Consider the following 23,285-nt stretch of genomic DNA (forward strand, 5'->3'; position numbering starts at 1 on the left):
TGCTGCACACATGGAATTCACAGGAGCCCGACTAGGTGTAGATGGCACTAACCACTAATGGGGTTCGGATTCCACTGAACCTGCCTCACAAGGGACCTTGCCTACCAAGCTCGCCCTGGCCTAGGGGAACCCTCTGCCCACCTCCCCCACCCAGACACCTTGTAATGCGCACAGAATCAGATGAATGTGACTGTACTCAACCCCTTGTGGCTGCTGTGATGCCCTCAAGCGCCCATCCAACTCCGGATATGCCACCATCAGGATCCGGAACATTAGGGGGGTCATGGTGCGACAGGCACCCCTCCCACGTTGGGAGGCCATCCCCAGCTGGGCCTCCGCCGTCTTGTTGCTCCGGCTGCGAAGGTCCTCCCATCTTTTCCGGCAGTGGGTGCTCCGTCTGTGGTGGACCCCCAGGGTCCGTACATCCTTGGCGATGGCACGCCAAATAGCCTTCTTCTGGTGGGCGCTGACCTAGAAGAATAGTACAGGGGAAAAGGAAATTATTTACCCGTCCGGACCGTCATACTCATTGGCCCACGTTCCTAGCCTTGCCCTGACGCACATACACTCACTGTCCGCTCATGCAGGCCTCAGTCCCCCCCTCCCCCATGTATCTTCCATCCACACCACTCCAAACAGGCAGTGCTCATGCAGCATGCTCACAGTGTACTCACCTGTTTGTCTGGAGGACCGTACAGTTGTGTGTACTGGGGAGGAACCCATCCACTAGTTTCTCCAACTCCTCCGAAGTGAAGGCAGGGGCCCTTTCCCCAGACACATGAGCCATTGTCGCTTCCAGACTGAGGTCACAGCAGCACTTGCAGTGTAGGTCCTCTCCTGTTGAAGGTCAGGTATCAAGTGAGTGAACAGACAGAAAATGGCGGTCACGTCTGCAGCGGTGCGTACCGTCACCGCCGGCGTACATCGTCATTGGCTCCTGGGACCAAAGTGTAGAACACCAGTGCAGTTACCTCATATCCCCTTGTCCCACCATACAGGTCAGGCAGCCGCCATTTCAGGGGGCCACATGGCATTAATAATAACTGCGTCACACCTATCTAAGCCTTGCATACACACAGTAACAGGCACATTGCAGATTAATAAATGTGTGCAAATGACATTTTGTGATACCTCAGTGTTGGCTGACTCTCTGCTCGCTGTTCTCCTCCATAGGGCACGTCCGCTGGGGCAGGTGATGAAATGGTGGCATCCTCCGGTGTACAGACCGCTGGTGGACCTGTCGACAATGGAAGAGAGACAGGTAATAGTCACCTACAGACTTGATCGTGCAACAATCCGTGAACTGTGTGCCCAGTTGGAGGCAGAACTGATGTCGGCTATCCGCCATCCCACAGGGATACCCACTCTAGTGCAGGTCCTGTCAGTACTCCATTTCCTGGCAAGTGGGTCTTTTTTTTAAACAACAGTGGCCATTGCATCAGGGATGTCCCAGCCAAGGTTCTCTAACGTGCTGTCCAGAGTGTTGTCTGCCCTGCTGAAACACATGCGCAGCAACATCGTTTTCCCTCAGATGGAGGATTTGCCTACAGTGAAAGGTGACTTCTATGCCCCGGGACATATCCCCAACATCATAGGTGCCATTGATGGGACACATGTTGCCTTGGTACCCCCCTCCCCGCAGGAGTGAACAGGTGTACAGAAACCGGAAGAGCTACCATTCGATGAATGTGCAGATGGTGTGTTTGACTGACCAGTACATCTGCCATGTGAATGCCAAATTTCCTGGCTCAGTGCATCACGCTTACATTCTGAGGAATAGCAGCATCACTTATGTGATGGGGCAACTCCAGAGGCACTGTGTGTGGCTAATAGGTGAGGACAAGGAACCTATACAGTGTGAATAGTTGTCTGGGTATGGGGTTGTCCCAGTGTTAGTGTGTGTCTAACAGTTGTCCCTCGAAATTTGCAGGTGACTCTGGGCACCCCAACCTGTCATGGCTACTGACCCCAGTGAGAAATCCCAGGACAAGGGCAGAGGAACGCTACAATGAGGCACATGGGCGAACTAGGAGGGTGATCGAACGGACCTTCGGTCTCCTGAAGGCCAGGTTCTGGTGCCTCCATATGACAGGTGGTTCTCTCTACTAATCACCAAAGAAGGTGTCCCAGATCATTGTGGCCTGCTGTATGCTGCACAACCTGGCTTTGTGACGACACATGCCTTTTCTGCAGGAGGATGGTCCAGCTGGAGGTCTTGTGGCAGCTGTGGAGCCTGTGGACAGTGAAGAAGAGGAGGCAGAAGAAGAGGATATCAACAACAGAAACAACGTTATCCAGCAATACTTCCAGTGAAACACAGGTAAGAAGATGTCACTGCCTCACACATCTCATACTATTGTTAGAGCTATCACAAGTCTGTCATTTTCACTCAGTGTATGGACCCTGACTTGTCACTTTGCCTTTCCATTTACCAGATGTGGGTCCCTCTTTGTGACCTCTGCTATATTTCCTCCAACCCTACAGCTGTGTTTCATCGGTATGTGGACAATTAAATTGACATTGCTATATTCCATAGTTATTGCAATTACACATTTGTGAAAGCACAGGCTGACTCCAGATTGTTTTGTGATTGATGTGTGTTTATTTCAGTGCAAATAAGTGGAGGGGGTTGTAAAATGGGCAGGGGTGATGGTGGAGGAATGTCCATGGCAGAGTCCAGTCTATTTGTTTCACAGGTGCATTGGACAAAGGGGAATAGGAAGTGGAGCAAGGGCAGTTGATGGATGGACAGGGTGACAAAGTGGGACAGAAAGGTGACATTCAGGGGGGTCTCATTTCCTGGCGGGGGTCTTGGCAATGTTCTCTGTGTTGTTCCTGGATCTCAGGGACCGTTTGCGGGGTGGCTCTCCATCTACAGGGGGTGGGGTACTGGTGTTGTGGTCCTGTGGCAGTGCCTCCTGTCCACTAGCTCTGGCAGAGTTGGAGGGCTGTTCATCATCCAGGCTAGTGTCAGGGGCCCCTTGTTGTGCCACAGTGTCCCTCCTGGTGTTGACAAGGTCCTGCAGCACCCCTACAATGGTGACCAGGGTGGTGTTAATGGACTTCAGTTCCTCTCTGATCCCCAGATAGTGGTCTCCTGGGAATGATGGTACGCTCCCATGATGTTGGAGAGGGCCTCGTGGAGTGTGGGTTCCCTGGGCCTGTCCTCCCCCTGTCGCACAGCAGTCCTCCCAGTTCCCCTGTTTTCCTGTTCCTCTGTCCCCTGAACCGTGTGCCCGCTGCTACTGCCCCCAGGTCCCTGATTTTCTTGGGGTGGTGGGTTTGCCTGGGTTCCCTGTAGTGGTGGACACACTGCTGCTTGATATGTCCTGGGGACAGAGGAATGGGCCCGCTGGGTGGGTGCTGTGCTGGTGTTTCCTGAGGGGGGAGGCTCTGTGGTGGCTTGTGACAGTGTCAGGGAAACCGACTGTCCCGAGGTCCCAGATGGGCCGGGCTGGTCATCTTGATCGAGTTGTGAAGAGCTGCTGTCATCACTGTGGGCCTCTTCTGTGGGGGGATTGGATATGTCTGGAACCTCCTGTCCGGTGACATTGGGTAGGGGTCCTGCAGGGGTGTAAAGGCATGATTATTGCATCTATGTGTGCCATCGTGTGCAATGGGTGAGTGACCCTGTACTCCAGTGCTTGCATTCTTGTCTAGGTCATTGTGTGATATTTGGTTTGGGTTGGGGTCTGTGTGGGTAGCTGTAGTGGACATGCTTTGGTGATGGGTGTCCATGCTTTGGTGTTACATGCAGGGCTTGGTGTTGGGATGGGTGGGTTGTGATAGTGGGACATATGTGAAGTGTTGGAGTGATGGGGGTGAGGGTGAGGGTGGGGGTATGTGATAGCATGCAGGTAGGGTAGGGGATATAATAGTTAAGAGTTGACTTACCAGTGTCCATTCCTCCTGCTACTCCTGCGAGGCCCTCAGGATGCAGTTTTGCCAAGACTTGCTCCTCCCATGTTGTTAGTTGTGGGGGAGGACGTGGGGGTCCACCGCCAGTCCTCTGTACTGCAATCTGGTGTCTGGAGACAACAAAACACACCTTACCCCGTAGGTCGTTCCACCTCTTCCTGATGTCATCCCTAGTTCTTGGATGCTGTCCCACTGCGTTGACCCTGTCGACGATTCTGCACCATAGCGCCATCTTCCTAGCAATGGAGGTGTGCTGCACCTGTGATTCGAATAGCTGTGGCTCTACCCGGACGATTTCCTCCACCATGACCCTGAGCTCCTCCTCACAGAACCTGAGGTGTCATTGAGGTGCCATGATGTGGTGTGGGTGATGTGTGAGGTGGTGTGTGTTGTGATGTGTGAGGGGATGTGTTGTTGTGGGTTGTTTGAGGTGCGTGGATGTTGTGTGAGTGATGATGTTGTGTGTCTGTGGATGCTAGTGTTGTTTCTGGTGTTGTCTGTCTCTGGCCTTCTGTAGAAATTTTGGTAGTAAGGGTTTGTGGGTGATGTGGGTGTGTGTTTTATATTGGATTGGGTGTGTGCGTGTGGTGTGTGTATGTGTATCAGGTGTGTGTATTTCGAATTGTCCAATGTGTTTATGTTTTGTAAATGTGTGTGTATTTTGAGTGCAGCGGTGTGTACCGCCAATGGAATACTGCGGTTGAAAGACCGCTGCGTGGATTCGTGGGTTGTGATAGTGTGGGCGTATTCCTGTTGGCGTGACGGTGGAGGTTTTGGTATCGGCAGTTTATCACTGACCTTTGGTGTGGCTGACTTGTGTGGGTGTCTAGATTATGGCGGATTCCGAGCTGTGGGTCGTAATAGCTGTAGAGGAATTCCGCCGCCGCAGCGGTGTGTTGGCGGTCTTCTGCACAGTGGTAAGCGGGATTTACCGCCAATGTTGTAATCGTCTGGAACATTGCTAAATTAAATTCCCATAAACTACTAGTTAGACTTCTATGGGACAAGATTATGAGGTGTGATAGTGAGCAACCAATTAAATTAGGTTTCTTGTTCAGTTGTATCTTTCTTCATTCCTTCTTCAAGATAGGGTCATGCTGACGCTCCATTCCATCGGCAGTTTCCGCAAAATATCAACATTGTAGAAAACCGCACAGAACATGACATGTAGCTTACATTTCTTCCGACCCAGAAACTAAGGCCCATTTTTAGAACTTTCAATATTTAGTAAAGAATGAGAAGAGTGACAATGCTGTAGATTTCCACTGTGAGCTTTCAATGGGATGCCTAATAAGTAATGTTTGCAAAAGAATTTCACTAAAGTCAGCATAACATTTTAACATTGTACTTGTGGAAAAATACTAAAACTTAGGCCTTTTTACTAATGCTAATACCTGAGAAATAAAACAATTCTAATATTCAAACCATAATCAATATAATATTCATCCGTTAATAATAATTTCAAATCATTAGTTTTGTTCATCGATATTAATCATCTTTTGTCAGTACATGTGGTTATGATTCATCAAAATACATTTGCAGTCATTTATTATTTCACATAGAACAAGAACTTGAGATGGTTGACACCATGTCATCCACATTTCAAGCCTACACATTTTACATTTCTAGCACAGGCTTTCTCTAATTAAGTCTTTCAATACACATTATTTATTATGTTTTCTATACTCAGGTTGTATTAATAATGTTTACTAGCTAATACATCTGTGTGCTTCTGACCGTGGGACAGGCAAGCTGATAATGCAGCGCTCTTAGCACCCCTTTGCACTTCCTGAAGCTTCGGGGGGGCCACATCATAATGGGCTTTCTTGGCACAGCGCAGATCCAAGCAACTTTTTATGCGCATGCTGGTTGTAAAGTGAATTCACTTTACCTAAAATTGAATTGGTGCTTTATTTTCAAGTAGTACAGTTGGGAAACAGCAGGCAGTACTTGCCTCCACTATTTCTGAGCTGTACTGTCTGAAATTAAAGTACTAACTCCGAGAAACCCCTTGGTTTAATGAATTCAGTTTGTACTCTGCAGGTACATAAAACAGTTGCCTGTCTTATAAAACATGCGCGCAAGCAGGGACGGCTCCACCATTAGGGCGTAGGAGCGTCACCCCCTCCCCACGAGCAGTGGCAGCTGCAACCCCTTTCCAAAAAAACAATAATAAAGTGTGTTTATTATTGTTTTTTGGGAAAAGGGGTGGGGCCTCGGGTGACGAGCAGTGAGGAGGAGTGCACATCACTCCCACTCAAAGTGCATGTGTTTGGCCGACCATCTCGGGCCAGCCAAACACACATGCGTAGTGGCCTCTCTCCAGCCCGGCAACACAGTTGCTGGGCTGGAGAGAGCATGCACAGGCACCCAGTCTGCCTGGGAGTGTCCTGGCTGGGCACTTCCAGCCTATCCTGAGGCTGCTCTAAGCAGTATCAGGATTGGTGCAGGGCAGGCTGGGAGCCTGTGCCTGCAGAGGAACAGGAGGAGCGGGAGCAGATGGAGCGAGGGCAGCAGAGGTAAGTGGTTTTGTGTTTTATTATTTTGTTATTTTTAATCTAATTCCCCCCTCCCCCGCACGCCGCCTCGCCCCTTTTGCATGCCGCAAGCCACGACTGCACGCAAGCAAATCCTATCATGATACGGATCTGGAATTCTGTTTCTGAGGTTAGGTTACAGGAATAACGCGGTTTGCTTGGTTTAAAACGTTTCATCTGCACTTCATCCACTTGGTACTCATGGTGCCACATGCTGTAAGCCTGGCTGATGAGGGGTGAAACCCCGAAACGGGTCCCAGGATGCTTGTTTCCAGTCCAGGGAAGACCTGGCCTGGCAGTTCGGGCTGGACTGTTCCCATGGGAAACAGGGTCAAGACTGATTTGCATATGGCTGGGTCCAAACTGGAATGGCATGGGCAGCAAAAAAATGATGGATTTATGCCCAGATCTCTGTACTGGGGGTGAATGTTTGACATTGTTCAGCATTTAGCATTTGTCGCCCTAAGTGGGAAGGGTATGCCCAGACGTGGGTCCCGTGCTTCCCATGCCACTGGATTCAAGCTAGCCTGGTTAATGAGGTGTGAAACCCCGAAACTGGTCCCAGGAAAACGATGGATTTAGGCCCAGATCTCTGTACTGGGGTGAATGTTTGACATGGTTCAGCATTCCGTCCATCACTTGTTCTTTTTGCAAGCAATCACAGGGCATGGGAAGACCGCCATAATGATCACTTATCTAAGAGAATGATTATACTGAAGGCCATACGTCTCTTGCAAAAACGTATCCAGTGGCCCAGTTTACAAGTCCTGGCAAACCACACTGCTCAGCCTCTTTCTGCTCAACAGCACGTCAAACTGAGCTTTAAATTAGGAAAACCACGAGGAAATAGTGCTTCTCCGAGTGTTTCTTCTTTTGCATTACAGCAGTAGTGCATTTTTCTCTCTTGACGTGTACTGATCATATTCTATTACAGTTGTATAGTAGAATCTGAATATCAAAAATATCGCCTGACATAAATACCTTGTCCTAAATAGCCATCTGTTGGATGTAGATTTCCTATTAATAATTCCAGTGTGGTGACATTTTTGTAAATTATATTTAGAACACATTATTTTGGGACTACACAATGTCTGACCTTTTGACAGAACTCAAATGTATTTGCAACACTATATCCATGGGTGAAAACTAATGCTAAGCAGTAGGGATTTTGGTGCAGAAAACAGTAAGCAGCTTCTGCTAGACTTAGCACCAGAGCTATCGAAGTGGATTGAAAAAGTTCATGTTGCACGGTTCGCAACCATAATATAGTAATATTGTAGTCACTTGCATGTTAATGGACATAGGCAATTCGTTAGGATTTAATTTTCTGTTTTTGACCATGATGTCACTACAGCAAAGGTGAAGTATTATTATATTACTTTATTGATCCGATTAAGTTGAATTTTTCCCACAAAAAATGAGACTCAGTAATTAACATAATCCAAAGCAGTGCTCTAGCACATCACATTTCATGTTCATTATCTTTACTGTGTACATCGAACTCCAAATAGAAACGTCCCCCGTCTTTCCAGGTTATCATCGATTGTTCATGTTTAATTGATTCAGATCATATCATCACTGTATTTTAAATAAAGGACAATACATTAAATATCACAATTTCTTTTTTAAGGCACAGGAGAAGGCACGACAAACCAAGGAATTCAGGGAGCTGTGCTCTCAGCGAGCACCTATGTTCTGGGTACCTCTCAGAGCCCACGCAGTCTGGGAGAGAATGCCAGTCACTCTATCCTGCACCATTTTGGGATACCCACCACCTGCTGTCAAGTGGTAAGAAGTGACAGCCTAATAAACGGCAGGATTTTCTACTTAAAAATTGAGAATCTACTTAAATGCTTTGAGTGCTTTTATAGACCAGAGTGTGAGAAATATATGTTTTAACTCAGTTCCTCAGTATTATTTTATTTGCTGTTCTCGGTTGTCATTTGTGAACAGTTATGCATGGTGTGCGCAGTGCAATTATTTCATAGTGTTTTGAATGTTTTACCTGAGATCTTTAACAAAGATATGTGCTGAAAATACATGTTGTGTAGTTGAAAATTATTTTAGGTTTCAAATTGCATGAATTTTTATCCTTATCTGTGACATTATGCTCTCAGAAGCTCTTGTGTTTTTTGTAATTTTGCGAGCATCCCATATCTAAGCTATTCTTCTCAAGCATCTACCAAATTCATTGAATGAGATAAAATCCCCCTGTGCAGTTTAGGAGCAGAACTTCATCCACATGCAAAGATAAATTAAGATAACAGAGAGTTAAAATATTGTGATCAAGGGCACCACAAAGAAGTATTTAAATTCACCACTGATACCAGCCATATAGCAAACACATTCCCCTGTTTTGTTGGTTTCAAAGTTTGGCCTTACCTACCCAGTTCTTTTATTGTAAACAGCTACATTGAGATCTACTTCTTATCTTTGTGTTCAGGGAACAAGCTAAGCCAGTGTCATCCTTTCCTTACATTAGCTAATGTGTTCATAAAAAACCTGGATCTCACCCTGAACTCTCTAAATCCTAATGCTCCTGCTGTACAATATTATTGTTCTTATCCTGCTCTACAAAACTGCTTCCGATCAGTGTGCTTTAAAGCTTTTGACCTGCATTGCTTTTTATCTTTTTTCATATGGGAAGCGTCCCAATCAATGAGTTGTAAACACCGCAGACATTTACCAGCAAGAGTAACAATGCTTTCCGGAACAACGACTGCCTTTTTCTGTGCTTTAACCACGCATGTGCCAAACTACTACACATATGCGTGGTTAAGGCAAAGAAAAAGGCAGAGTGGATCGGGAGAGGATGTGGTGAGGTAAGTGGGGCTGGTGCAGGTTTGGGGGTAGTTTTTAGGGGTGGGGTGGATTAAGGGCTTGGGGTGGGTGGGGGATTCAGGCTATTTTTTTTAGGGTGGGGGTTTGGGGAAGTTTGTTTTTTAGGGCTTAGGGTGGGGGGACTGAGTAATTTATTTTTTAGAGGGTAGTTTATTTTTTGGGGTGGGGGAGGTTTAAGGAAGGGCGGGAGGAGAGAAGGAAGGATCGGGAGAGGACGTGGTGAGGTAAGTGGGGTTGGATTTAGTGCTTAGGGTGGGTGGGGGGGTCAGGGTAGTTTATTTTATAGGGGCAGGGGTGGGGGGGTTGGGATAGTTTTTGTTAGGGCTTAGAGTGGGAGGTGGTTGGGGAAGTTAATTTTTTAGGGGTATGTGGGGAGGTGGGTAGTTTATTTTTTAGGAGTGAGAAAGGTTTAAGGAAGGGCAGGAGGAGGGAGGAAAGAAGAGGAGGAAGGATTGGGAGGGGACATGGTGAGGTAAGTGGGGTTGGGGTAGGGTTTGGGGCTTTTTTTTTTACTGGGGTGGATTTAGGGCTTAGGGTGGTTGGTGGGGTCAGGGTTGTTTACTTATATGGGGAAGGTTTTAGGTCTCGAGGGTGGGCGGTGTCAGGGTACTTTAGGTTTTAGAGGCGGGGTGGGAGGGTTGGGGTAGGTTTTTTTAGGGCTCAGGGTAGGTGGGGGATCAGGGTAGTTTAGTTTTTAGGGGTGGGAGGTCAGGTTAGTTTTTTTTTAAGGCTTTTGGGATAGTTTAGTTATTAAGGGTGGGGTATGTTTTAGGGCTCATGGTGGGTGGGTGAGAGTGTCGGGGTAGTTTCGCTTTTAGGTGCAGAGTTGGGGTTTTGGGGTAGTTTTTTTTAGAGTTTAGGGTGGGTGGGGGAATGGGGTAGTTTAGTTATTAGGGGTGGGGGAAGGTTTTTAGGGCTCAGGGTGGATGGGGGAGTTGGGGTAGTTTCGTTTTTAGAGGCGGGGTCGGGATAGTTTTTTTAGGGCTTAGGGTGAGTGTAGAGTCAGGTTAGTTTACTTTTTAGGGAAGAAGGTTTTAGAGTTCAGGACGGGTGGGGGTGTCAGGGTAGTTTAGTTTTTAGAGGGGTGGAAGGGTCGGGGTAGTTTTTTTTTTTTTTAGTGCTCAGGGTGGATGGGGATCAGAGTAGTTTCGTTGTTAGGTGTGGGGAAGGTTTTAGGGCTCAGGGCGGGTGTCTGGGTAGCTTACCTATTAGGGGTGTGGGTAGGTTTGGACCTCAGGGCGGGTGGGGAAGGTTGGGGTACTTTTTTAGGTTAAGAGGAGGAGTTGTATGACAGAACCATGCATGCCTTTTCCACATATGCCTTTACAAAGCATGCTTTTACAACGAAATTTGTTGCAAAGTCATGCATGGTAAAGGCATGCGTGGAAAAGACACAGTTATGGTTCCAATCGCGTTGTTAAGGCATGCGTTGTTCCGGCATGCTTGGTTCTGTCATACAACCTTTGTATACATATGGTTTATTACTGAAGTGAAGGGTAATCTTATTTGAATTTTGATATTGTTTTTAATGTTGCTGTGTGGTGCAGGCGGCTGAACAGAATCCTAATGTTGCAGATTGTGAGGGGCGGGAGGCAGGTGACACAAATGATCTTGTTGGAATCAGTTTGGGGCTAAAATCTTTTTAAAATTTGCACAATTTAGGGTTTCTTCAATTACTTTGCTGCTAGTTCTCTGCAAGTATTTCTTCAACTAGACGCTAATAGCCGATAGGCGCCATTTTTTTTAACACGCTCTAGTTGTTGCCAAGGTACCTAAGCCTTGCTTTTGTGGAAGCTCTCTTTTTAATTATGGCCACAGTGTGGACACGCAGTGGACATGCGTAGTGGGTGTACTGCTGACGCGCCAAAGGCACACCAAAGTCAAGCCCTTCTGCGCCCATCCCCGTTCCAGAAGTGACCAGCCCTTATGCTGGTTTAAATAGCGAATGCATGATGAAGAGAAATAACACTGTAAGGCTTGTTTATCCCAGTACTTTTAAAACTGAGAACCCCTACACTATGCGAGTGTAAATTAGCTGTGAAAGACTGTATGAGGCAGATTACATGTGTATTAGAACGTGCAAGGTTGCAACATTGTGAAGCGTGAACCTAAAGGTATCATGGGTCAGAAGCGCAACGCTGCTCTTATTAATATCCACTCTCTACATTAACATGCCTTAGATGTATATAATCTCCCAGTTTGATAGCCTCTTTATTGAGACCGGATTGATGGAGGACTCCAACCCTGATCTACATTTAACTCTCCCGGGCATGTATGCTTGTATTCATGTAGATATAAAACAGGAACGCTTAGAGGGGATTGCAATTGCATTAAAAATCGATCCTAAATGTCCGACTTTGCAGTAAAGGGTGCAGAAGCCTTAGGCTTCTGCTTCTCGACATCTCCCCAACACTCCCTGTCAGGGGTGTTCATATACTGTCCCCCAGAGCACGCAGGCGATTTTATTAACACTCTTGATGAGGCACTAGCACCCAAGATTAATAATGCAAATTTTTTGATAGTAGGAGATTTTAATTTACACATGGTCATGGCGGAAGGCACTATGGCTAGACACCTTCTGGAAACACTATGCCCATATTTATACTTTTTTAGTGCCTCATTTGCGTCGTTTTGTGACGCAAAATCGGCGCAAACTTACAAATTGTATTTTGTAAGTTTGCGCCGATTTTGCGTAAAAAAAAGACGCAAATGAGGCACTAAAAAAGTATAAATATGGGCCTTAGGACATTGGATCTCTCTTTCACTCCTTCTGGTCATATGCATGAAGCTGGACATACAACTGATCTAATATTTTCTAACACACCCATTGCTCTAGAAGCTCATCAGACAGTGATATGATCTGACCACTTTATCTTACCCTTTTCTTGTCTCTCCCCATCCACAAGCCAGTGTCCAGTAAGGTAAAAAGTGGACCTTTTCGTTCATGGAACAAACTCTCAATACCACAGTTAAAGGATCACTTTACCTCCACAGTGCCCTGCCTCTTGGGTGACATAGTAGTAGACAATACTAGAGTAGACAATTGTCTCTCTGCTGCAGTTGACATGGTGGCCCCTGTAAAGTGGTCCCAAAAAATGTCTCGTTCTACCTCTGCCACTTGTTTTATAGCAGAGCTAACTGATGAAAGACAATCTTGTAAGAGATTAGAAGACAGTTGGAGACATTGTTACAAAAGTGAAGATAATGTTTTTTACAAGGAGCATTATATGCATATCACAACAATATTAAATTCTTATTCCGAAATGATTAATGAAGCTGAGAACAGGCCTAAGGTAATCTTTAAGACTGTATCGCAGTTTTCTGATTCTTCCATGTTTGCTCCATCTTGAACTGTGGATGCAAACGTGTGTAGAAGGTTGAATACCTTTTTTGAGAAAAAAATATAAAAATTAATTTGAACATTGATGTTGGAAGTGATGTGGAGGCCTCCACACTCTAACAACCCCTCAGTGTTGGAGTGGGAGACAAACTTAAGTGTTTTCTACTGCCATCAGAGGACACCCTAAAAGAGTGCTTCCTGAATGGCAAGTCTGTCTCCCACTAAGATTCCTACCCATATTCTGCATCAGATTATTGATGCAATCTGCCCTATTTATTTGACACCATTTAGTGCATCCTTACGCTCAGGAGTTGTGCCTAGCGACTGGAAATCAGCTAGCGTGGTTCCCCTGTTGAAAAAAAAACAATCTAAATTCAGCACTACTATCCAACTGTCACCCTTTTTCCCTGCTCTTAGCCCCTGCAAACATCTTGGAGAAACTGGTTAAAATTCAGTTCTCTGAATTTATAGAATCTTCTAATGTGCTACATCCTTCACAATTGGGCCTCAGAGCCCAGCATAGCACTGAAACAGCACTCTTGGACATCTCAAAACTAATAAAATGAAACCTAGACCAGGGCTACACATTGGTCCTGCTGGATCTCTCGGTGGCGTTCAACACAGTCTTTTACAAGATTTTATCTTTCTGGCTCTCCGCTATTGGTGTAATTGGTTCAGCCCTTTATTGGCTCACCTCCTTTCTTGAGTCCAAAGGGCAAGCTGTCTGGATGAGACCGTTTAGTTCTGAAGTAAAATCACTATGATGTGGTGTTTCCCAGGGTTCTGCACTTATCTTGACCCTCTTCAATATTTTTATGCTGCCCCTTGCAGTCTTGGTTGAGTCTGTTAACATCAGAATTATTTCATATACAGATGACACACAGTTGTTGTTCTCATACAAAGGAACCTTGATGGACACAAAGTTGTCCTTTTCAGCCTGTATGAAAAAAGTTATGGGCTGGCTCCGTGCCAACAACCTTCAGTGTAATCCACATAAAAGTGACATTTTACTGTTTGGTCCTGACCCCCTGACTAGCTGGACGGGCTGCTGGCCCACAGACTGCCCACCTCTCCCTCCCCCACCGAACGTAGCTAAGAAATTGGGGGAATTATTTGAGGGCGGCCTGACTATGAAGAGGCAGATAGTCAGGTCTTGCCTCTGGGTCCTAAAAATTCTGAAAACAATTTTGTTTCTTCTACTCTAGTATGCACAGAAAACTGTAATTCAGGCCCCGATATTATCATGGCTGGACTACTCCAAAGCCCTCTCTGTTGGCCTCCCTGATTACCTGACACACCGCCTTCAACTGGTCCAGAACACAGTGATAAGACTACTGTTCAAAATCCCAAAACAGCCCTCAGTAACAATCTTTCCCTGTCAATAAAGAGTCATCTTTAAACCTCTAACGACCGCCCACAACACGCTATATGATACTGGTCTGAAATACTTGAATTTAAGGATACATAAGTACTGGCCCCTGAGATCTCTGTGCTCCATTAATGCTCGTTTCTTGGCTGTTCTGCCCCTTACAAAAAGAGACAAGGCGTTTCTTCCTTCTCCTCCTTAGTAGCTTCTCTCTGGAATCAGGTCCTTGTCCAATTAGGAAATACCACGAATGAGATGTGTTCAGGAAACTATTAAAAACCCACTTGTTCAGCGATTAAGGCTTCTATCTACCTGATCTGCCATGTTTAGCCCGGGGACACTCTTGAGTAGCTGTGCACTATAGAAGTCCTTTTATTTATTAATTTGTTCTAAACAGACAAATACCTGCTACTAGTATATGAAGTAAAACCTTTAAAGGTCCTTCTGATATGCTTTCAACTATATTGATTCGATGATCCCTAATTGTAAATTTATAGTCATTGATCCCTGAATAATGGGCTTCCCTCTCTCTATGTGTATTCAGTCCAGAGTGATAAAATGACAGATTTTGACTCATCCATCACTTTTGTGAATACTGTAGTGTGTCACTGTAAGTCGGAAGGGTGTGCCCAGATGTGGATTCTGTGCACACTGTGCTACCGGAACCAAGCTATATCTGGCTAATGAGCCTGAATCAGGAAGAAACTGGTCCTGGGTTTCTTGTGTTCTGATTAAGGTAGCACCTGGCCTGGTTGTTTGTGCTGGACTGTTCGCATTGGAGCAGGATCAAGATAGATTTGCATATTGCTGGGCCCAAACTGAGGTGACATGGTGTGTAAAAAGCAATGGATTGGGATGAGGCCTCCAGTAATTAGAAGTGGCTAAGATAAATTCAAGCAGTCCCTTTAATACTTATTTTGTAGACTTCAGTGTGTCCTGATGAATGGCAGGAGCAAGGTAAATCAACACAGTTTATCAACCTTTTTTTCACTATCCCTCTATGCTGTGGACAAAAATTGTTGAATACATTCTGTTTGTACGTGCAGATCTTATCTCCGGCTCTGTAAATCAACCCATACTTCCATTACCGCATGTGCAGACCAAGAGACAGGTTGCAGTTTTGTATGTGACATTATAGCCAGTGAAGGTGAAATGCTGTAGTGTGAGTAGCATAGACCTTCATAAGATACAGTGTCAGCAATGTGTAGTGTTTGTGATGTCATCCACAGCATGTGAAATACCAAACTTGTGAGGTTGGGGTGATTGAATGTGTTTTGTCTTGAATAGGAGCTGGTCTAGAATAACTTGTACATGGAAAATATACCTGTAAGAAATTGGTTGAGAGGTGTGAAACCCTACTCAAGCATCAACCATTAATCTTGTCAGGGTGAAGTCACAAGAAAACCCCAAATTAACATGTGTTCAACTATTTAGTAGATTGGCACAGAGCAGGCAGGCTTAACGTAGAGGCAATGTGTATGTATGCAGAACTTGAAAAGTAAAGTGAAAACAAACCACAAGAAAAATCCCACATCAATTAAAAAAAACTAGACTAAAAGTTAATTAATAATTTGACACCAAAACAACAAAAACCAAATTAGTAGAACAAGAGATATGCCATTTTAAAGATTTAAGTGAGAATAGCACCAAAAAGCACAAAGTGGCACGTGCAGTTATTTGGTCCCGCAATACTGTGTGAAAGTCACAAGTTCAGGATGACACTGATAGAATACTGGCCAGATACAGGGACCAGGTTAGCCCATCTAAAAGAGTTACCTTCAAAGTTCAGCACAGCCAGTTCTGTTTGTGGTGGAAGGAATCGCAAGGAGCAGGGAGTGGTCATCGATGTAGTGTTAAGTTCCTGTCGGCGTCGTAGACAGTCCTTGCAGCTTTGAGTTGGGAGTCACAATGAGTGGTCAATGCTGTAGTGCAAACAGTTGGTTTGCCAGAACTTTGCATTGGTGGTTGGCATGGGCAGCAAAGTTTTGGCACCAAGGGGCCCATTTACATTTGTGATGAACCCAAAACTTCAGGCGAGCTCAACTGAAGCCACACCAAGGGTCCAGGGCCTGAGGGACACTACTTGGGGGCCAGGAACTCACACCAGCAGAGGCCAGCAGGACTCAGGCATGTCCAGTTGCAGCTCCAGGCAGCAGGGCAGCTGGGCAGTTGCATGCAGCCTCTGGAGCTTGGCATGTCTCTGTAGCTCAGAATAGGAGGTCAGCTAGCTGACCGTTGGAGTCAATTCAGCCTGAACAAAAAAAAGTATGACCTGGCAATGGTTGATTTTTGAAGGGAAGGAGGAAGGGAAGAGGAAGAAAGCGAGTGGCAGAGTAATACATGGGAAGATAGAAAAGGCAAGGAGACAGCAGAAGTTGGGGAAAGGTAGGAGGAGAGATGGAAAATATAGAAAGCTTCCAGGAATGAAAAATGGAGTAGCAGGGAGAGGTGAAGGAATAGGAGAAGAAGGGAAAATACAGGAGTATAGAACAATGGGTGAATAGGAAAATGCACTATAATGGCGGGAGTGTGAGAAATGAACAAATGACTGCAGAACAGGAAGAGCTAGTACAAGAAGTGTGGAAAAGAGGATCGAAGTAGAGGGGCAAGGTGGGAAAGCAGAGGAAAAGGAACAAAAGGAGGATACCAGCCATAAGATCACAACATGTGTATATTCCAAACACATATCCTGACTGTCCAAAACGTGGCAATAAAACCACATTGCAGAAGACAAGACTAGAGACAACCTTCTAATTGTGTGCAATTTTGCTATATGGTTGGCCTCCAATCAGGGCCTAATTCACCAAGGTAAACTTACACGTTTGTGTAAGTTTATGATTGTTTGCCATGCACAAAGGTAATTTATGAGTATCATATTTATGACTGTGGAGTCTACACAGATTAAAAGGCAGGACAATCCTTTGTGAATAGCAAACAATCATTAACTTGTTTCTATCCTAGAGCACTTTTTAACCATGATGGCCCTGCAAATGTCAAAGTGCAAATGGAAAAATGAATTGTCCTTACATTTCTGTATCAACAATCAGAAAAGCGGTGTAGAGAAGGATAAAAAACAAAGATTGAGTTATACTGAATGTACTCCCTCCCTCAGTAAGTATGTTACACAAAAATACCTGGCACAATATAAGAAGTATAATGGAACCTACTAAGAGATGGGACCCTGGAAAAAGATAGCCAGTTTGGAAGTCTTCCTTAAAATAGAGAAAGGATATCACTCATAGAATTTACTTTATAGTTGTGGTTTCCTGCATGTTACACACTGTGGTATCCCCTGAAGCTCTTTACATGGTTTGGTGCCTCCATTACTATGGGGGTCATTCTGACCCTGGCGGTCATGGACCGCCAGGGCCAACGACCGCGGGAGCACCGCCAACAGGCTGGCGGTGCTCCCATGGGCATTCTGACGTCGCGGTCAGAAACGGGAAACCGGTGGTGTCCCGCCGGTTTCCCGCTGCCCAAGGGAATCCTCCATGGCGGCGCTGCAAGCAGCGCCGCCATGCGGATTCCGACCCCCTTACCGCCAGCCTGGTTCTGGCGGTTTTGACCGCCAGAACCTGGCTGGCGGTAACGGGTGTCGTGGGACCCCTGGGGGCCCCTGCAGTGCCCATGCCAATGGCATGGGCACTGCAGGGGCCCCCTAACAGGGCCCCACCAAGATTTTCAGTGTCTGCCAAGCAGACACTGAAAATCGCGACGGGTGCAACTGCACCCGTCGCACCCCTTCCACTCCGCCGGCTCCATTCGGAGCCGGCATCCTCATGGAAGGGGGTTTCCCGCTGGGCTGACGGGCGGCCTTCTGGCGGTCGCCCGCCAGCCCAGCGGGAAACTCAGAATTACTGCGGCGGTCTTTTGACCGCGCAGCGGTATTCTGCCGGCGGGACTTTGGCGGGCGGCCTCCGCCGCCCGTCAAAGTCAGAATGACCCCCTATGTGTTTAACAAAACTGGGAGTGGCACTATCACAGTTCCTGAGCAGGAACGCATTTGAGAGGGGCGTATATGAAACTAGAGACTTCCCCGTTTCCAACAGTGCTTCTCTTTTCTTTCTACCTGACTAGAGAGTTAAATTATGCCCCCAGGTGTGAGCTGCATGTTAAAACAAATTGAGCTAGCCAGGGTTCTAGTGGCCTTTTCCCTTCCAACGGTGGATTATCACAAAGGCGGAAAAACCTGACCAGCCACCAAGAAAAGTAAAAAAGCTTACATTTTACTTCACTCTACAGAGGGATTGGGACTGCCCAATTCTGAAATCAGTGCAGCCTAGTGAATGGACTGCTGTTCACGGATCAATACTGAAACAGGGATCCTTGGAGGAGAGGCAACATTGAAAAGGAGAAGGAAAGGGGAAATGCTTTAAATCATTTGCACCAGGGGCAGTACTCTGCCCCGCCTCCCGGCCGATGCCACAATGAAACCAAGCATTGGCAAAGCCAGTAGGTTTGCCTATTGTCAATTTGTTTTATCCATGTTGTACCGCAGTGTGGCCACTGTGCAGCATGGCTGAAAGATTTTTTTTAAAAGCACTGTGGTGTGGCCATTGATGGACACTTCATGGTGCTATTTTACTGGTGGAGGGCTGGAAGCAACACGGACATTGGAGGATGTGGGCAAAAAGAGCAATATCACAGCCAGCACTGGGCATGTCACAGCAATGTTTTTTCATTTGCAGGGTAGGAAGCAACACAGAGAACAGAGTCAACATGGTTGGCAGGTGGAGGGTCAGTAAGGGGTGAGGGGAAAAACCCTATGACACAGCCACACCATATTGCTTTTTTGTTATGTCAGATGTGGGAGCAATATGGACAACAAAGGGTGGGAGGGTCAACAAAACATGGACAAAAGAAGAAAGGGCGAGTGATGGCCAATAAAATGAAGGTTTACAACAGAATGCAGACAACGGAAGGAGGGAAGACAGGTGAGGGCAAGCAACATGAGAAACAAAAGTAAGGAAGGCAGGGGCAAGGAGGGACAGCAGTTGGGAAAGCAACATGGAGAATGGAAGGAGAAGGAGCAGGTGGAAGACAGAGAGGGGAGTAGTACACGAGGGAGACAGCTGAAAAACACACAGTCTTGTGTAATTCTTAAAATCAAAGAAAAAAGTAGCTCCTAATAAAAATGAACAGTTGAAGGACACAAGTAATGCATCAATATTTCAGGGGAGGGACAAACACAAGAGGAAGGAAGCCTATGACACCTGACCAACAAGCAGAAAGCAAATGAGAATAACAATGAAGCCAAGAATGGTAAGCAGCGGATGGCTTCTAAGCTCACTGTTAGAAAACAGTATGTCTTGCGTCTCACTAGATGAGACCTCCCTCCCACACAAAGAAGGGAAATTATTCAAAATAATTTTCCCCCTCTACACCAAAGTAAATTCCCTGCAGGCCTAGATAAAGATTCTGTCTAGAGGATTGTGGCTGGGTCATGCTCCCTGTTAGACCTGTCAGCCTCAGGGTGGCGTTCCCCCAAATTCTTGCCTACTTTCCTCTTCTTTTTGCTGAATCTCTTCATTGACCTTAGGACTCTGAGTACCTTACTACTGCTGACCAGTGCTAAAGTGCATGTGCTTCTCCCTTAAACATGGTAACTTTGGTGTTTACACATTTGGCATATTTAGTTTACTTGTAAGTCCCTTGTAAAGTGGCATACCATATACCCACAGGCTGCAGCACTGTTTGTGCAACCCACACAAGTAGCCCTTTAAAGATGTCTAAGGCCTGCCACTGTAGAACTTGTGTGTGTAGTTTAACTGCTACTTCAACTTCACATTTAAAACCCTTTGCCAAGCCTTAAACTTCCCTTCTATTACACATATGTCAACTTTAAGGTAGACCCTATGTAGCCAATAGGGCCGGGTGCTGTGTAAGTAAAAGGTAGGGAAGGTACCTTAAGTTCTGCATGTCTTAATTTTGAAAACACCAGCATTTGTTTTCCACTACTGTGAGGTCTACTCCTCTCATAGGTCAACTTCAGGAATTCCCTAATACATTTTAAAGCTGTAATTCCTGATTAGAAAGTAGTAGCTGTGTCATGTTTGATATGTTTGGAATGGCAATGATAAATCCTCTTTACTGGCAAAGCTGGATTTAACATTACTAATCCAGAAATGCCGCTTTTATAAAGTGGACATTTCTCTGCTCTTACAGCTCTGTGTGCCTGCAGCCTCTCTCCAATACAAGTCTGGGGTGGGTGACAGCTACACTTTGTGCATTCCCTCAGGACAGTCACAAACACAGAAAGGTTAGGTGTGTCTGGGAGTTCCTTTGCATTCATCTACATTTTGATGGCTCTTCCTGCCCAAGAAAGGAGGGAGGGGCTGACATTCACATCTGAGTAGCTAGTGACCTGACCCCACACAAAGGGCTGATTACCCCCACTGATAGTTTGGAGCCAGGGCTGAGGAAGAAAGGATACCTGTGTCCTTCTTTGAAATCAATCCCACTTCAAAGGCACATTTGGTTATAAGTACTGGGTCTCTGACCCCAGCAGATCAAACACTTCTGGACCTACAACTGGACTCTGTTAGAAGAACGGTTGTGCTGCATCAAGGACTGCCACTTTCTGACTACTGGCCTGGAACGATTGCTTTTCTCCTGTGCTGCCCTGCTGCCTGCTGCTCTCTGACCCTACTCAGGGAGAACTGGACCCTGCTTTGCCACTGAAGTGATCGCCAAGGGCTTTTTGGCTTGCCTCCTGTTGCTTGAGACTTGTGGGTATCAAAGGCTCTACTCCTCCTCCTGTGTCTGGTACTTGCACAAGTTAAATTGACACATCTCCTACCTGCTGGGAGCGGCAACCGACGCATCAACTGTGTTGCACTAATAAAATTGGTGCATCACACTTTGGACCTGAGCAGCCTCTCTGAGACAGCCGCATTGCTCGCCACATCCCCTGCCTGCTGGAAGCGGTATTTGGTGCATCAGCATTGCTGCAGCACTGAAACCACTGCATCGTCGCCATCAATGAAGGATGCATCCTTTCAACAGCATGGGGAAGCTTCGCGCATCAGCTTCAGAATCAATGCATCGTGGCTTCAATGCTCGTCTTTAGAAACCAGTGCATCGCTGTTAAACCTGATACGCCAAGGTAGTGGTTCCTCAAAAGTTTTTACTTTTTCTAGAAGGCTTTGTTGATTCTTTTTGAGCGTGCGCCCTTCCTACGTCTGCTAGGAAGTGGCATCTTCCAGTAGGATGCACACTTGCACCTTGGTGTTTTCAGATGTATTCTGAGCCTGGCCCAACTTGCCAGTATGTGCACAGCTTGCACAATAGGCTTTTTATATGTGTACTTAGCCTGTCACAGCAGGCCTGTATGGGTGTACTTCAATCAATCAGGTTTAATAAAGCGTGGGTGATCACCTAGTAGGGTATCCGGGCGCATGCAGGTCCCAGACTCTTATTTGAACATCCAGGTCTTGAGGACCATTAGAAATTCTGAAAGTGAATTGATGATCTGGAAGTGTGTGGGGAGGCTGTTTCAGGTTTTTGCTGAAACGTGAGAGATGGAGCATCCTCCACTTCTGCTTCAGTAGATGCAGCAAGAATGAGCAAGTGAAAGGGACGCAGAGCGTAATCTTCTCGATAGTTGGTCGAAGTTCAGGTGGTGGTTAATGTACGTGGGTCCTTGGTTGTGTGGAGCCTTGTGTGCGTAGGTCAGCAGCTTGAATTGGTATCTCTTCTGTACGGGGAGCCAGTGGAGTTGCCTGAGGTGGGGTGTGATGTGGGTTCAGCGGGAAAGGCCGAGAATGAGCCTGGCTGCGGTATTCTGTAGAGGGTGTAGTCCAGTCAGCTGAGGATGAGGGTGCGTCTCATATGTAGAGGTAACCATTTGAAGATCTTATGTAGCATGTGCGAAGTGAGGAGCAAGCAGAGGATATGGTGTTGGTGAGCTTGTTGTCAATGATGATTCTGAGGTTTCTGGCGTGGTTGGAGGAAGTGGGTGTGGGTCCTGGGTCTGATGGCCACCAGGAGTTGTTCCATGTTTTGTTGCTATTGCCACAGATCAATACTTTCATCTTGTCTGTGTTCAGCTGCATGCAGTTGTTCTTCATCCAAACAACAACGCTTTTCATGTGTCTGTGGAAGCTGGTTCTGGTGGTGGAGGGGTCGTCGGTGAATGAGAGGATGAGTTGTGTGTCGTCTGCATAGGAAATTATGTTGAGACGGTGGGATTTGACGATGTTGGCCAGCAGGGTCATATATGCGTTGAGCGTGGGGCTGAAAGATGAGCCCTGGGGGACACCGCAGGTGATCTCCTTAGGTTCAGAGACAAAAGGTGGGAGGTAGGTCTTCTGGGTTCTTCCGGTGAGGAAGGTGGTGATCCATCTGAGCGCGTCCCCTTGGATGGTGATGCGGTGGAGTCTTTTGATCAGCATGTGGTGGGATACAGTGTCGCAGGCTGTCGAGAGGTCGAGGAGGATCAAAGCTGCTGTTTGTCCTCAGTCAAGGAGTGTTCAGATGTTGTCATTGGCTGTGATCAGGGCAATTGCAGTACTGTGATTGTCGTGGAAGCCGGATTGGGAGGCATTGAGTAGTTGGTACTGCTCCAGGTATGTCATGAGTTGCTTGTTGATGATTTTTTCCAGTACCTTCACTGGAAATGGGAGCAGGAGATTGGCTGGTAGGTTTTGGGTTCACTGGGTTTCCAAGGTAGAAGATATAGTGCAGGGATGGGTCTGTTGGAGCTCCCAAGTGGATGGATTTCATGATGGAGGTGATGTCCTGGGTAGAGAGAATGTTTCAGGTGATCAGTATGTGGTTCATGTCAATAACGGTGGTGGCGTTTCTGTCAAGGAAGTCTGTAGGTGTGGGTTGGGGTTTGAGGTTTCTGTATATGGTTGTGATCCTGTCATGGAAGAAATAGGCAAGGTTGTCACACAGCTCCTGCAAGGGGTGATGTTGTTGTTGTTGGCATCTGGGTTGGAGAATTCCCTAAAGATGCTGAAAGGTTCCTTGGTCTTGTTGCCTCTGGTTTTGATGTATGTGGCAAGGGCTGTCTTCTTTGTTGCCCTCAACAGGTGGTGGTACAGGTTGAGGGAGGTCTTGAAGGCTGCTCAGTTGGAAGTGTCCTTGCTGGCGTGCCATCTCCTCTCCAGTTGTTTGCTGTCTTGTTTCGCTGTTCTGAGTTCTTGGGTGTGCCAGCTGGCCTTTTTGGAGAATTTCCCCTGGATCTGGCTCTTGACAGTGACAATGCTGTCGGCTCAATTTTGTTCCACCTCTAGAGGGGGCGGAGATGCTGAAGTGGATAATGGGGTGATTGTCCATG

General features: G+C 46.4%; 1 protein-coding gene across 1 annotated transcript in view; it reads left to right on the forward strand.

Moving 5' to 3' along the window:
* MYOM3 (myomesin 3) overlaps nucleotides 1-23,285 on the forward strand; it is a 394,520-nt gene that overhangs the window by 107,044 nt on the left and 264,191 nt on the right. The window contains exon 5 of the mRNA XM_069223954.1: nucleotides 8,086-8,243. Within this exon, the coding sequence (XP_069080055.1) occupies nucleotides 8,086-8,243 (158 nt within the window). The remainder of the gene's footprint in view (nucleotides 1-8,085; nucleotides 8,244-23,285) is intronic.

This window comes from Pleurodeles waltl, chromosome 3_1 (assembly GCF_031143425.1).
Source record: "Pleurodeles waltl isolate 20211129_DDA chromosome 3_1, aPleWal1.hap1.20221129, whole genome shotgun sequence".
NCBI classification, from domain to species: domain Eukaryota; kingdom Metazoa; phylum Chordata; class Amphibia; order Caudata; family Salamandridae; genus Pleurodeles; species Pleurodeles waltl.